The sequence below is a fragment of the Acartia tonsa genome, chromosome 10 (genome assembly GCF_053477335.1).
Source record: "Acartia tonsa isolate MP-2025a chromosome 10, ASM5347733v1, whole genome shotgun sequence".
NCBI classification, from domain to species: Eukaryota; Metazoa; Arthropoda; class Copepoda; order Calanoida; family Acartiidae; genus Acartia; species Acartia tonsa.
Window position 1 is genome coordinate 20,405,834 of NC_137269.1, and position 14,688 is coordinate 20,420,521.

Sequence of the window (14,688 nt, forward strand, 5' to 3'; positions counted from 1 at the left end):
TGGCTACATTATCACTGGAGGAGGACTTAAAATCAGTGGCGCCCAACACCTGGGTAGCCATACAACGGTATATCAAGCTGAATTGTTAGCGCTGGCAGAAGCAGCCTTCACACTCATATCCAACAACATAAGGAACAGGACTGTAAATTTCTACCTTGATAACACCTCTGCTATAACAGCAATCCAAAACTATCAAATAAGAAGCAAAGTTATCTTTGAGACCAAAAGACTGCTAAACAAACTTGGAGAAGACAACAGAGTGCTAGTGGCCTGGGTACCTGGACACGAAGGCCACCTTGGAAACGAGGTGGCCGATAGAAAAGCGAAGCTAGGGGCGATGATGAAAATACACACACCTGGAGAATGCATTCCCATCTCAGATGCAAATATAAAAGCGGAAATTAAAGACTTCACTTTCAAAAACTGGCAGAAAGAATGGGAGAGGATCACAACATGTAGACAAACAAAAATGATGCTACCTAGTGTCAGGAATGGTTTGTGGAGAAAACTGATAACTAAACCGAGAAGGATGATGAACATGATCACACAAATCTATACAGGCCACGCAACACTTGGCTACCATCTGAACAATATGAAAATAGAGGCCGCACCTACATGCAAACAGTGCGAAGAATTTGACGATGCGGAAACGGTAGAACACTACCTAACAGAATGCCCAGCCTTCAGCCACGCAAGACAACAACATCTAGGACATATTTTCTTACGAGTTATAGACTTACCCACCCTTAACCTTGATAACGTACTTAAGTTTATTAAAGCAACGCGTAGATTCGATTATTTAGAATGAAAAATAAGCCCATTATATTATAAGACTAGGAAAACTAGTCGACCAGCATTTGCAAAAATCTTGCAAAAATATTAGGTAACAAAAGCTAGAAAACCTAGCTATGATTATACTTGCAAAAATCTTGCAAGTCGAGAATGGCTAAAACCTAGCCAAATATCTTTAGGTAAAATTAAATAGTTACGGGAATCATCGACACACAGGAAAAATAAATTGCAAAAACCTTGCAATATTATTACACATAAGCTAGGAAAACTAGCTGACTTTCACTTGCAAAAACCTTGCAAGTTAAGGTGGCTAAAACCTAGCCAAATTAAATTAAAGATAATGTAATCGTTATGAGTGTATAACTGTTAAACAGCGCATATAAGACATTTAAGAGTTGCTGACAGGCAAACATCCAACTACTATACAGGTTATGGTACAGTATAAATAATAAATTACATTAGATTTTTATCAGATTTATTAGAGTTAGACTTTCGTAAATGATAGATAGGACTCCAACATTTTTCATGATAAAACTTAGTTAGTTAAATCTGGAAATCTTGAAATTTAGATCAGTTTAACTAGGTACTTAAGGCTGAAAGCCCTAAATAGCGACACTCGTAGCTTCATGCATATCAACCTCGTGTTGGAGCGCTGCCAACTCATCAGCTTGGGCATCAGCAGATTGCTCAGGGGTGGGTCGGCTGTACTCTAGCTGGGTTGTTAGCCATCCATTTTTATACATACTTCTTGCAATCTCTCTCTTGACATTTTCCTCGTCAGTCCGATTAGCTCTATCCATCAGAGCCGCTCGCAAACCTTGTAAACGCTCACTCATCTCAGTCCAAAGCTCCATGTTTGCATTAAAAGACATTTTTAATCAACAGTTCAATGTTTTATCTTCAACTGAAAAACTTTCCCTTGAAAAATATAAGCGCGCGCACGGTTACCACCTACGTTTCTACACTTTCACCAAATCTTTCCCTACTAACCTTATAAACTAGTTTTAGGAAGACTGGACTCAGCTACACTAATCTAAACCATTTCAGGAATAAAGAGAAAGGGAAACTCTAACTCGCCCCATAAAAATCCCTCTAAGAGCTGCGGCTCTAGCGGGGATATAAGGGTGAGGTCAAGGGTAAACCTAGAAAAGATTAACATGACTAAACTAGAATTATTTAGGGTGAATGGACAGAAAAGGGGACACTACTGCTCCCCTTAGTTTTCCTGGGCTGGTGGACTCGGACTGGTTTTGGTCTCGGGCTGTCAGCCTCGCCCATAAGAGGTATTTTACAGGTAGCACCAGGGCCAGCTCAAGGTCCACGCTCAAGTACAAGTACTTGACCCGCTGTCTCAAGGGACCTACTCTTTATTACCTCATCCTCGCTGAGTATGGCAGGTGTCCTAAATTAAGTCACCGTTATGAATGACGCCCTCCACAGAGGAGCTTGGGTAAGGGTTGCAATGATATTATGTACTTGTCAAGTGTGTGACTGTACCGCTGAACGGTTCTCAATTACAGCGTAGTCTCTCAAAAGTTATGGGCAAGTTTAAAACAATTTTAGGGGGAGGGTACCACCACCCTCCCTAAAAAAATCACCAAAAAATCGTGTTCTACAAAACTAGTGCCGCCTAGCAGCCTTTTAAATATTTTTTTTTGGATCTGCTGATCTTAACATATATTATAAAGAAAACATTTTACGTTCCACTGAAGGTCTCTAGGGGCGCGGCGTAGCCGCTATTTTTTTATAAATAGACCTACTTTAGAAAGTAGAGCATTTTGAGCACCACATCTTTTTTGGATATCATGCGCTTCTTCCATTTTTTCTCTGTGGTCCTAAATATGTAATTCTTTTATTCTTTTCACTAAAGTAAAACCGTTTCTGGTATATACTGAAAAATCATGTTTCTTATAGAGAATTCCTTTACGAGACTTCATTTTCATAGAATAATGTAAAATTTAGGTACGAATTCGAAAAAAAAAAAAAATTTCACCTAAAAACTCAATATTACCTCAGTAAATAATGTTAAGTTACCATGGGGATGAAACTTTACGTTTGGAGAATTAAAAAATCCGCCAGCTACCTAAAATAAAATATTATGAATTTATAGGACTTACAATGGTACTTTCTAACTCTGTTGGTCAAGGAGATTGGATCAACATTAGAAAAATTTAAAAAAAAACACCTGTTTAAAATAAGTTGGATGTTAAAAAATAAAAAAGGGCAAAAATATTCTGTAATTTCTAATAAGTTCAAAGTAAAATAATCAAAAATGAATTACCTCTTGGTCATTTGGTGTTGGTTTATTATAATCAATTAATCTTAAATAATCTGAGCCATATAAAGCTGCCTCCACTAACTCTGGACTAGAAAACTAAAAATATATATGTATAAAATCAAATCAAATGTTTAATGTATGTTCTATGAACAATAACATTTAATTAAAGTGTAGGGTAAATTTTCAGAGAGGTTGTGGGGCCATTTGGCTGTTTAATACACCAGTCCCCAAAGTTTTATAAAAACGTTTTCTTATTCGTTAGCTTAACACTTTTGGAGGACTTCAATTGATAATAAATAAATAAAATCAATAAATAAATTTTTTTAAAAATATTGTTTATTTTCATACCTGTGTTCTTAAAGATCCCAAATGTTGTGTTGATAAACTTTTTCTAAAAAACAAAAACATATTGAAACTTCTGGAAGCGTGGCTCCGGCTCCGAGGGTAGCTAAACAAAATATCTTGAAAAAGAATAGTTTTAAAACCCTTTTAAGTAGGTATTTCAAGTCTTTTTTTCTCAAAAATTGAACTTTTTAAACCCTCAAAAAACAAAAATTGAATTGAAAAAAATTTATTGAGTTTTTCTTTATATTAGGTATGAGACGGAGCGGTTTTTTAATAGGAGGCTTTGTGGATCCGGAGCCACAACAAAATCAATCAGCTCCACAACAATGGTTCAAAAACACATAGAAAACCAACTACTACAGTAGGAATATAAAAAAAAGATAGGTATAAAATACAAAAAATTGAACCAAAATTGAATTATTAGGTTACCTGTATGTTGGATCTTTTTCAACAATACCAATTCTGTAGCCATCATTTACCTATACAAAAAAATATTCGATATATATTTTTGACAAAATATTTGCGAAAAATAACATTTTACTTGGGGGATAAGATGTTTGTCTAATACACATCCAGAACAGTGAGGAAAAACAGAATTATAATATGTAATTATTAATGCAAAAGTTTGGACACTGCTAGTTCAAACCAACCAATAAAACTTGTATAAAAGTAAGAAAAGTTCCGAAATCTTTTAATCCAAGGAATGAGAATACTTGTTTATAAAACTTTGGGTACCAGTAAAATTTACAGTATAAACTTGGCAGTTACCTCAATTTTTTCCGCTAGAAAGTTGGCTATACACGAACCGATCATTCCGCCGCCAATAATCAACATATCATAATGGTTTCTGAACTCTTGGATATATGGGTAGTACCGGCTATCTGGCTTACTCAAACTGAATACAATTATATAGGTACAGGCTACTTAATTTTATTTCTAAATTTTTTTCATGAGCAATGGAAAACTTTCAAAGTTCTCACATACGTAAAATATGATTTTAAAACACAGCTTTGAAATATTCAGTTAACATTTAGATTTGCTCTCTAAACTTTGTAAACTAGCTCGCTGAAACAAAAAATTCATTTCATAATTATAGTAGAAAGAAAAATTGAAACCCAGCAGCCAAGAAGATGTATTTTGAAAAAATCTTAGTAGGGAAGCTACAGCTACGATTTAAGTAAGATTGGTTATGAACTCACAATACCTTCCTCGAACACCCCTGCTAGTTAGTTTCTTTGGCGTGCTCAGGTAAACCTGTACCTGGCTTAAGCTAGCTGTAAAAATTCCTGCAACTTTTTTGTTATTGAAGCTGAAGGTTTAAAATTTGGGGTATTGGGTCTACTTGTGGCAATCTTTCATCAATTAAAGCGTTTTAATCTTATTGAACGTGCATTTTTATATTTGTAGAAAACTGGAATGAATACGATGCTATACATATATTTAGTATGGCTGAGAACAGGTTCTAAGCCACCCGATATTAATAGATTTCGAAGCAATGTTGGAAAAATAGTTTCTTACCTGAAACCTTGCCTTATTCTGTCCGCTATTGGAGGGGGTCTAATAACCGGCCAGCCTAAGGAATACTCTTTCACAATTTCGTGGGACTCTAAATTTATAAGTTAATTTTGATTCTTGTTTATAAAGATTCAATAATACCCTGAATTATGATTTATTACGTTCTTTTAGTTGTCCCTTAAGATCTCACTAACCACTGACCCGATTGAAATCTCCATTTCAGGAAAGCTTTACACAGGTCATGGGATGGTTATATCCTAATTTTCTTACCGCCCTTCCCTAGAAAGATGCATGAAACGATTGGTCACTATTTTTAGGGAATATAGGTACCATTCCTATATGGTCAAAATATGTTACTATGGTTTTAAGTTTTTTTCTTGAGGCTCGGAGACCCTCCCTTGAAAATCCTCCAACGACCCTCATAGTACCATAATCTCTCATGGGGCGATGCCACTAGCATTATATAAAGTTGCACTTGAAGAACTTGGTGCTTTATAGGGAAGCTTGTGACATGACATGGATTACATATACACTTGTTTTATCCACAAAGAAAATAAGAAAGGAACTTACTTAATTCTGTAAAGCAGGGGTCAGGAAAGGGTACCAGAGGTTTCACTGAATTTTCCACACAAAACACACCTACAAATATACAGGGTAGCTTTTACATGTTTATCCATTTGAATCCGTTTAGAATTGACACGCAAATTATTATACAAAATGTCAAAATCCCGAATCCGAAGTCCGTGAAAATCATCTGGATTTTTAGTCCGGTTAAATTGAATTTTAGTCCCAACCTTATAAAGAGTTTTGTGAATTTTATGCATCTACTTTGCATTTACGGCGTATGCCTACGCAACGCATTTTCTAAATATTACTAACATAGTGAGCTGATTATTCTGCACTACTAAAAAACAATTAAAAGAAAGTTTCTACATCAAAATAGACTAAAAAAGGCCTAAAAACCACATTTCCGCAGGTTTTTTTTCCTAACATAGCCTATAAATAAAAAAGTTTGAATTTTTTTCCATATAGATTATAGATGTAGTTACTATTGGACTAGGCTTACGTACCACGTTTCAAAATTCTAGCTCAATATTTATTTAGTCCATTTTGCTCAAGGTTTACGAGGTTCGGGCACATAGCACCCCGCTACCCCTTATATTAGAATTTAAAAAGTTGACTACAAATACCTAGAGGTACGATTCATAAAGCAAGTTAAATTTTCAAAAGAAATCTAGTTATTAAATTCTTATTATCAACAAATCAAATCTAATTATCTAAGGTCTCTATCAGCAAGGAATTTTATCCTATCTATTTGTCTGTAACGTATTATTACCTATCTATCTGTCTAACCTGGTTCAGTTTCACAAGCATAAGGTATCCGTTGGTTTATATCCCTCATTAATGCTTTCTATAGGTTATTTTTTTTTTATTTTTTATTGGTTTACTAAAATAGCTTAAATAGCTAGACATTAAAATCTTGTGAATGATATAATTCAACTTGAAAAAGATTTACTTTTCTTTCAAAGGTGGGAGATTAGAGTAAAACACTAGAGGGAGAAAGGGTTAAATAACTGTATCTCTCCATAGCAACCGCCTTGTGCAACCGTTCTATTGGGTCATTGAAAATCAACCAATGGTGTCGCTTGTATTAACACAGCAAAGTAGCAGAAAATAATTTATACTATAATCTATGCTAGAGATCTGTTGGTGAGAGGCGGATGAGACACTTATTCAACCAAACATTTCCTATCAAACAGTAGATATAATGTGGAATTATAATGTATTGTACATACCTTTTCATGATCAAAATTGGCGCTTCTGTTGATCAAAAATAAAACAAAATTCAAATAAGTACCGAAAGTTTTTGAGCCAACGAATAAAGAACGGGGTAATAAAATTTTCGGTAACAGTTTAATTTACAGTTCAATGTCCCCCCTGCTCCCTCTCTGCTTAACTATAAAAATTTAACCTTTCCTGTTCATCACTAAAGAGAACTTGTTTGGCTGGTTGCGCCATTAAATCCACTTTTCCTTCGTTCTCATTAAATTGATCCATTAATGCAGATAATTCAAATTTATTCTATTTTAATAGCAATTAAGATTAAATTAAATTTGATTTTAAAATAGTATTTCTAAAACGATTTAGCACTGTATATAAGCATATCATTTAAATATTTACCTACCCAACATTACACTATTTGTACGATCTTATTGAATCATTCTTGATGTTTCTACTAGAAAGGGGGAGGTAGCTTTCGCAGAATTCCATTAAGGTGTTTGCGTTTTAAAACTTTAAAAATTTAAGATTTTTTGGATTTTAATATTAAACCATGTCCCAGCTCAACTAAAAAAATCACAAAAGCCAGAAGAAAAAATAGGTGAAATCTTTCATAAGAAAAAAAGTTTGTCTTAAATAATTCAAAATTGTCTAATTTGGAAAGAAAACACAAAAAATCGGCGGCTTTGGGCTGGAGCGGCCGCCATTTTTTTTTTTTTTTACAAATCCACGTTATACCACATTAAAGCAACTAAATGCTAAATTTTAGAGTTCTACTCCTATTTTAAAATCTTAAAACACACACCATTACGGAATTCTGCGAAAGCTACCCCCCCCCCCCCTATTTTAAAATCCCAAAACGATTGAAATACCTCCTAATAAAACTAATTTTAATTGCAATTATTTCCTGTTCATCACTTTGAAGAGCTACCGCACTTTTTTGTTGATTATTGTCAGCAAGACTATTCTCACTAGAGTCCACAGTTGCAACTTCATTATTATTCCCATTTTTATTGTCAACTTTATCAGCAAATGTTCTGTGAACTATCCTTTGCATTTTATTCCTGTTAAACGTTTTTTTTAGTTTAGATCAATGAAATCCGAAATGTGAGGAAAATGTGTTTTTGAGATAATTAAAAAAAAACTAATTGAACTTGAAGACTTTTTAGGTTTTTTTCCAATCATAATTCATCTAGTCCACAAAGGAATTTCTTTATGATAAAAAATATATTTTAATGCTTAGTTTAGAACAGGTTAACTGAAGGGCAGAAGAGTTCCACAGGGCTGAGCCATCCGCAGGAGCTAAAAAATAACTCTGAAAAAATAAAAATAGGGAGGGAGTTTAAAATGGCCGAGAAATAATTTTGAGAACACTTACGACTAATTTGAAGTGATCTAAACTAAAACCTAAGGTTTGGATTAATCGTCCCAGGTATCTGGTTTAATAACCTGTGCGCTAAGGCTAACATTTTCTCTGAAAAAAGATGAATATTTCAAATGCTTTTCTTTCCGTTACACTAAGTTTCCAGTTTTATAATGTAAGGGGGGGGGGGGAAGGGGCATAATTTCAAATTTTCAGTAAAAAATATTAGATAATTTATTTTTGGTTAACAATAATAATTTTTAATAGTCAAATATACACCATCTAATATACCTAATAATAGTGTTTCCAGGGGAGGGAGGGAGGGGGATGGGGTTCGAGAAAATAGTCTAAAACCATCCTAGAGCCTTAACATGGAGAACTTGAATCGTGGAAAGGAAACTAAGTTGCGGGTTTCGTCGTATTTTCACAGTAGCTTTTCTCCTATTTCTAGCCACTGCGGGTGGCTCTAACCCTGAGTTGCAATCAATAACATTTACCTAACCTAACCTGAGGTTATTTTAAACCTTAGAACCCGCATCTTCGTTTCTTTTCCATGATCAAAGAACTTTAGATAATATGTGCTCTACTTTACTTAGGTATATATTAGGATTTGTGACGATTTTTTAAAACTTAATTTACATATATTGAAATAAAAATATTTATTCGTGAACAGGACATAACTAGTGCAGCAATTTAGTGATATAATCCTAAACTAATGTATCATGAACTATTTATTTATCAAGTTTGATGTAAAATGATTCTGAAGTACTGCAAAAAAAAACTATTACTGTTCTTTTGACTGAAGTAAAGCATTTGATTTAAAAATATCGTTTTAAAGTATTTAAGTGTCGTCATAATCATGCATACAACGATCAAGAATAATTTTCTTTTGATAATATTACTTTCTGGCATGTAGATTGTAATGTTTATTACTGAACATAATAATGTATGTAATTTCTACAATATATTCTAATAATATAAAAATTATATAAAATCTTAACAATAAAATCTAAACTCTGTGATACTTTTAATAAAAATTTAGGATGGATATAAAAATTAACTTATGTCATCACAACAATTATCACAGAAACAAATGCATTTAGTGCTTAAAATTGTAAAATAAAATCTGTAAAAATTAAAGCTCATTACATATTTGTACAAAGATCGCCAGTTTTGGACGGCAACATTAGATTCTATCACTGATGTTTATTTAATTTACTGTCGCAGGTAACATTTTAATCAAACTTAAAGAAAAATTGTAAATTTTTTGGAATATCATTTAAACTTACCTACCAATTTTGAATAATTTCACCTTAACAATCTTATATTGCACTTTGACACTAGGAAAACATTTTTTCCAGTATGTCTTCGTAATTGATTAATTTCCGCTGGATTAGAACCGGTTCTCAGCATATTGAAAAATCATGTTTAGCACGTATTACAAACAATTTGCCACGAATATTTAAATAAAAGTTCTAAAAATAATCCCAGTTTTGGAATTTTTTATTTTAATATCCGCGGTAATCTGTGTATAACACGATGCAATAAAATAACTATTACAACTTTAAGAGACTGGCTTCAGTTAGCGAAAACTTCATACTCTTTCCCACCTTTCCTTTTTGTTTTTGCATTATTGTCTGGCTGTTTGCGGCTGCTGCTGTAACCACTAGAGGATGGCTCCTGGCTAGGAGGGGTGGGTGCATTGTTCATAAGCCTGATTTGTTCACTAGAACTTAGTTCTTCTATTCCAGTAAATTCTAAATCAATTATGGATTAAGTTGATAAATAGAGTCTTTTTGTAAAGGTTTCTTTTCATACTATATGTTAATATTTATATGATCCTAATCGGCCAGACATAGCAAAACAAATATGCCTTAAGGCAAAGGCAATAGCTTAAAAAATATGGGAGTAAGTCCCTCCTCATTCAAAAACGTGTTTCGCCCACATTCTTGAGAAAAAAAATCTTGACAAACAATAGTAATCTATCGAACTAAAGACAGCTCTCTGCATATTAAGCAGTAAAATATTAAATCAAAAGATTTATTCCCAGTTTCGTTAGATCGAAGACTGGGCAAAACTTTTATTTACTTTATGCTTTTTAAATATTACTAATGAAAAATAGTCTATAATATGATACGATACATTATTTCATGAAGCCATACTGGACATGTATTAGTATTACCTGGTTCATTTGTAAACAGCTGATGTCCATTCTTCCCTTTCTTTGTAAATTTATTCCTCATGTCAGTACTAAATGACTTAAAGAGCTTTTTTATGCTACTCCCCGCTTCTTTCTGAGCTGACAGTTGTGGTTGTGGTGGCGAGTCTTGCAACGGTGATGTTATTTGAAAACTCGAAGATTTTTTCATTGAAATTGGTGGATTTGCGTTGATTATGTTTGGTTGTGATAGTTGGGGTAATGAATATGGGGTATTTGTATTTTTGCTGGTATCTAAATTATAACACATTTTAGAATTCAAAGTATCACAGGGGTGTATATTCTGCGATATAGAATACTGAAAATATTTTCCCCCCTCCCTGGGGAAAAACTAAAAAATATGTAGGAGGTAAAAAAATTAATAAAATAAAGAATAATGAATATACAACATACAGTATCCCAGAAGTATCATTTATTTATTTGAATAATAAGATTTCTTGCATCCGCTACTCAAAGTTTAATAATCATATATGTGCAACAGAGTATTAATCTATTTTGCTGTAAAGATGATAAAAGTATACCTGCAATATTTTTTGGCAGGGGGTTGTCGGGGGACTCTCTGAAATTTTCGTTGATGTTCATGCACAATTTAGACCAAAAGTAAGGGTTGGATGTACTGAAAAATAAATTAATATAATCTAAAACGCAAAATTACTAAAATATTTGGACCGTGAAAAGAAAACGAAATAGCGGGTTTCGTCGTATTTTCACAGTAGCTTTTGATAAGTTATTTTAGGTAATGATTGTCCCGCAGGGTTGAGGAGGGGCTAGAAATAGAAGAAAAGGTACTGTGAAAATACGACAAAACTCGCTACATCGTTTTCTTTCCATGATCCATGATTCAAATTATTCTTTAATAATATTGTTCCTTACCTTAATTTAGTGAGCATGCCAATGTTTGTAGGTAGATTTGTCTGGTTATTGTGAACTATAGGTAGAAATGACCGCTTATTCTCAGTTATTGCGCGGCATTGAGCAAGCACAGAATAAAACTTGTTACAGCTGCTAAAATATCGAGAAATCATAAATATTCAACAAGTTTGTTGGGTATATTTTATTTTAGATATTATATTCTATGCAAGAATCTAAAAAAAACACACACAAGAATCAATCAATTTATAATTCTTAAAGAACATCACTACGTCCCCGTCACAAGGACAAAAAATAGTTAAAATTTTAGCTCCCATCCAGCATTATTTAATTTGAAAAAAAATCTTTAAATTGAGACTCTCCTAAAACTTAAAAAAAGCAAATACCTACACGTTTTGCACTTTTAAACATTTTGATCGGTTTAGGTTGTAGGTGTAAATTTTTGCACTAAAAACTATCAATAATATTTTTCCAAAAATAGTATGACAAGTATTCATCATATAATATGTCAAACGATCTAAAATATTCTTTAACCAATCAATCATATCAGAATTGCAAGAAATCAACTAATCAATCAATAAACTTTTTTTTGTACCTAGAGAAGAATTGTGGAGTGAGAAGAACAGCCACTTTATTGCACCTCTCTGATATTAGACTTGTTACTGCATCCAGCTCCAATGTTCCGACTGTAAATAATTTTTAAATATTAAGTTTTAATAGGTAGGTAACACAACTAAATTTAAACATTTAACACAAAATAGCTTCAACCATCATCAAATCGCATAAGAAAAGAAAATCAGATATTTAAAGAAAATTTTAGTAAAGTGAATATATCCTTTTATTAGTACACTTTTAATAATTGATAAATCCTTATAATAAAGTAACAGGAACTGTGTGTTTGTCTGCTTATCTATGTGTGTGTAACAAAGGATCTCGCTAACCACTAAACCAATATGGTTCTCCTTTTCAGGGTAGCTTCTCATAGGTCCTTGGAATACTTATAACTATTTTAAAGGGAGGGTACCACCACCGTTCCAAGAGAAATCGCCCCTAGAAAAAAATAAACTCAAACTTAAAAAAAACTTTCTATATAAAACTATAATTGAAATGGGAAAAGGGGCGACTCCTCCACAGGATGTTTCTAGAATTGGCTCAACAATTGGTTTAACGAGATACACAATAATCATGTTTCCATTTAGATAGAAAACAAAACAAATCATTGTAAATTAAAGCTACCTACCTAATAAATCTCTATCTTTGAGACAGACTTTAATATTCTGTTGTTCTAGAACTTGTACCATTCTCTGGGCAAATTGTACATCTTCATCCGCATGTAATATCAACACATCATACCTAACCATGTTACAGAATAAACAAGCAAGTATGTCGTAACTTTGTAGAAATTATAACTCATAAAGTTTATTTTATTTATTAAAAAAAGTCCTTCTAAATACTTACTTGGCAACGCCCAAAGACTTCTTGAGCATAGCAATATCATCATAAGTAAGAACTTGTTCTGAGCCTGCTATCCTGTTCTCAACCTCTCCAAGACTCAGCCCCTGTATCATTAGTATAGATTAAAACCAGGCAGGCACTTTCATTCAAACTTTCTTGCCCCCCCCCCCCCTAGTAGGGGTGTTGTATATTCTGCATAAGATTTATTTTTTCATCTGCTAAAAAATTATTGCCCCCCTCCACCCCCTTAGTTTTTCCCTAAGGAGGGGGAAAAATAAAGTAGCCCATCCCTTTCCTAAATGCATTCAGTTAATTAAAGTTTTCTTCTAAATTTTAATAAATACATTATTAATATAGCTCAATTTACACTTGATTTTTGTTTGTAGTTTTTGTAAACTTATTCTGCCCTCTTGGAGGGGTGAAGCTCTAAGCCTGAACTGCCATATATAATATATATCCCTATCTGGCACTCTCTCAGTGGGGCTCTTCTAACATTTACTTTGCCTAACCTATTCATTGTTTTTACAGAAAGTTCTTTTATTAAAATATTACAGGTTTAATGCCACTATTTAATAAGTAAACACTTTACTATGTTACCTTAACTTTCAGCAAATTTTCAGCAGTTTTGATATCCTCTAGAATTCTTTGTTTATTGTCATCGATAACATCATATCGGTCAAGCGTCTCAAGGATTTCAAATAATTTGGCTACAGTAGCTTCCTCGTGATGTTTCCACTAAATAATGACAGGATTGGGTATATGTCTACAGGGAGGTAGGGGAAATTGGACTGTTTATTAAGCAAGTCCTTAAGTTTTATAATAACGTTTTTTTAAATGTTAGCCCAACAACTTTGGGGACTAATATTAACTTTTGATTGGCTGGTTCATTAAGTTGCGTGTCCAAAAGTTTAAACCACAAATTCAATACTACAGATGAGGTAATTTTGTGTATCATCATTGGGGATGTAAATTAGTTTATCAGCCATTGTCTGTATATACCTGACATGTCCATATGTTGTCTTACTTTCTGTCATTAAGATGTGTACATCGTCTATTATCTTATCCATTAAGTTCTCTGATTCTCACTATCCCTTTTCATAAATTCAATCCAACTTAACGAGAAAAATATACTTTTTACCCAACAATTTAAAAATAATCTTTGCCCTTGTATAATTTCTGAATTGAAGACGATAAAAAGCAAAAAATAACCTGCTCTAAAAACTGTTTAAAATGATCCGAGGACTGTTTAATTTTCTCCCAAGCAAGCATATTTGAAGTTAGACAGGTTTCTTCGTATACACCCCGCCAGTCCCTGAAAGTTGATAAATCAATAAAACTTGCTTTTATTTATTCTTGTTAACAGGGAATAACAAAAGCAAAATTAAGATTTACATTCAAATGTCTACAATAAACTGGATATAATACAATGCTAGACATGATTTTTCAATATGGCTATGAACCGGTTTTAATCCACCGGATATTAATCTGTTTCGAAGCGACATGGGAAAAAGTATTAAATACCTAAGCTACCTAGTTAGCATGTTTTGAGGTAAAATTTCTAAGTTTTAATTTATCATTAACTGAATTTGGCAATATTTTTCAGTCCATGTACGGTACGTACCTTAGTCGTCTTTTCTCACCGGGACGGTTAGCTCTTGTGTGTAAATGTTTAGTTGGATTCAGCTGAATGGCTAAACAGTCCACTGTTGATGGACGCAAAAAAGCCACTGAACATTTATTAAGTTCTGGAGCCGCCATTTTATTTTAAAAATTTTATTATACACTTTCAACATCTATTTCATTTTAATTGTTTTTTTTCTTCTGAAAATGGATAAAATGCACTTTGATAAATATAGTATCACAGAAAAATAAGCTCCATTCAATTAAGGTTTTTACGCTTACAGTCACATACAAAATTCTTTAGGTTTTTAAGGGATCATTTGGTAGATATTTTAAAAGATATTTTTTAGTTTCAAACCTCATAAACTTGCCTGTCTTTGTTGAATTCAGTGTTAACAGTTCGATAAAAATACATTAAAGTTTAGATATAAATAGGTATAATATTTAAGTTTG

General features: G+C 33.0%; 2 protein-coding genes across 9 annotated transcripts in view; both read right to left on the minus strand.

The window, feature by feature from the left end:
* LOC145329610 (FAD-dependent oxidoreductase domain-containing protein 1-like) overlaps positions 1-8,180 on the minus strand; it is a 23,021-nt gene extending 14,841 nt beyond the window's left edge. The window contains exons 1-12 of the mRNA XM_080173901.1: positions 8,117-8,180; positions 7,617-7,773; positions 6,908-7,012; positions 6,284-6,341; positions 5,501-5,569; positions 4,934-5,021; positions 4,184-4,310; positions 3,845-3,894; positions 3,419-3,461; positions 3,074-3,166; positions 2,804-2,875; positions 2,553-2,627 (exon numbers count right to left, since the gene is read on the minus strand). Coding sequence (XP_080030027.1) covers positions 2,553-2,627; positions 2,804-2,875; positions 3,074-3,166; positions 3,419-3,461; positions 3,845-3,894; positions 4,184-4,310; positions 4,934-5,021; positions 5,501-5,569; positions 6,284-6,341; positions 6,908-7,012; positions 7,617-7,773; positions 8,117-8,178 — 999 coding nt within the window. The 5' untranslated portion in view covers positions 8,179-8,180. The remainder of the gene's footprint in view (positions 1-2,552; positions 2,628-2,803; positions 2,876-3,073; positions 3,167-3,418; positions 3,462-3,844; positions 3,895-4,183; positions 4,311-4,933; positions 5,022-5,500; positions 5,570-6,283; positions 6,342-6,907; positions 7,013-7,616; positions 7,774-8,116) is intronic.
* Myd88 (myeloid differentiation primary response protein MyD88) lies at positions 8,116-14,373 on the minus strand. 8 transcript variants are annotated; one of them, XR_013882982.1, is made up of 11 exons: positions 14,237-14,373; positions 13,825-13,927; positions 13,213-13,350; positions 12,619-12,719; positions 12,401-12,513; positions 11,756-11,846; positions 11,164-11,295; positions 10,812-10,906; positions 10,255-10,524; positions 9,366-9,829; positions 8,116-8,784 (listed from the first exon to the last, which is right to left on the minus strand). XR_013882982.1 is itself a non-coding variant. In XM_080173906.1 (10 exons), the coding sequence occupies exons 1-10, from the start codon at positions 14,371-14,373 to the stop codon at positions 9,651-9,653; spliced, it is 1,356 nt and encodes a 451-aa protein (XP_080030032.1). In that variant the 3' UTR covers positions 8,116-9,650. The 8 variants fall into 8 exon arrangements, 2 of the variants coding, with proteins under 2 accessions (XP_080030032.1, XP_080030031.1); XR_013882978.1 differs by having other exon boundaries at positions 8,116-8,799; XR_013882977.1 differs by having other exon boundaries at positions 8,116-8,840.
* Positions 14,374-14,688: the final 315 nt, after the last annotated feature.

Bases quoted from the DNA above. Each gene is read 5' to 3' on its own strand.
- Myd88 (XM_080173905.1), bottom strand. From the start codon at position 14,373: ATGGCGGCTCCAGAACTTAATAAATGTTCAGTGGCTTTTTTGCGTCCA. The intron at 10,907-11,163 runs GTAAGGAACAAT...TTTATTTTTCAG, and splicing joins GGCATGCTCACTAAATTAAG to TACATCCAACCCTTACTTTT. The intron at 10,525-10,811 runs GTATACTTTTAT...GTTATAATTTAG, and splicing joins CCTGCCAAAAAATATTGCAG to ATACCAGCAAAAATACAAAT.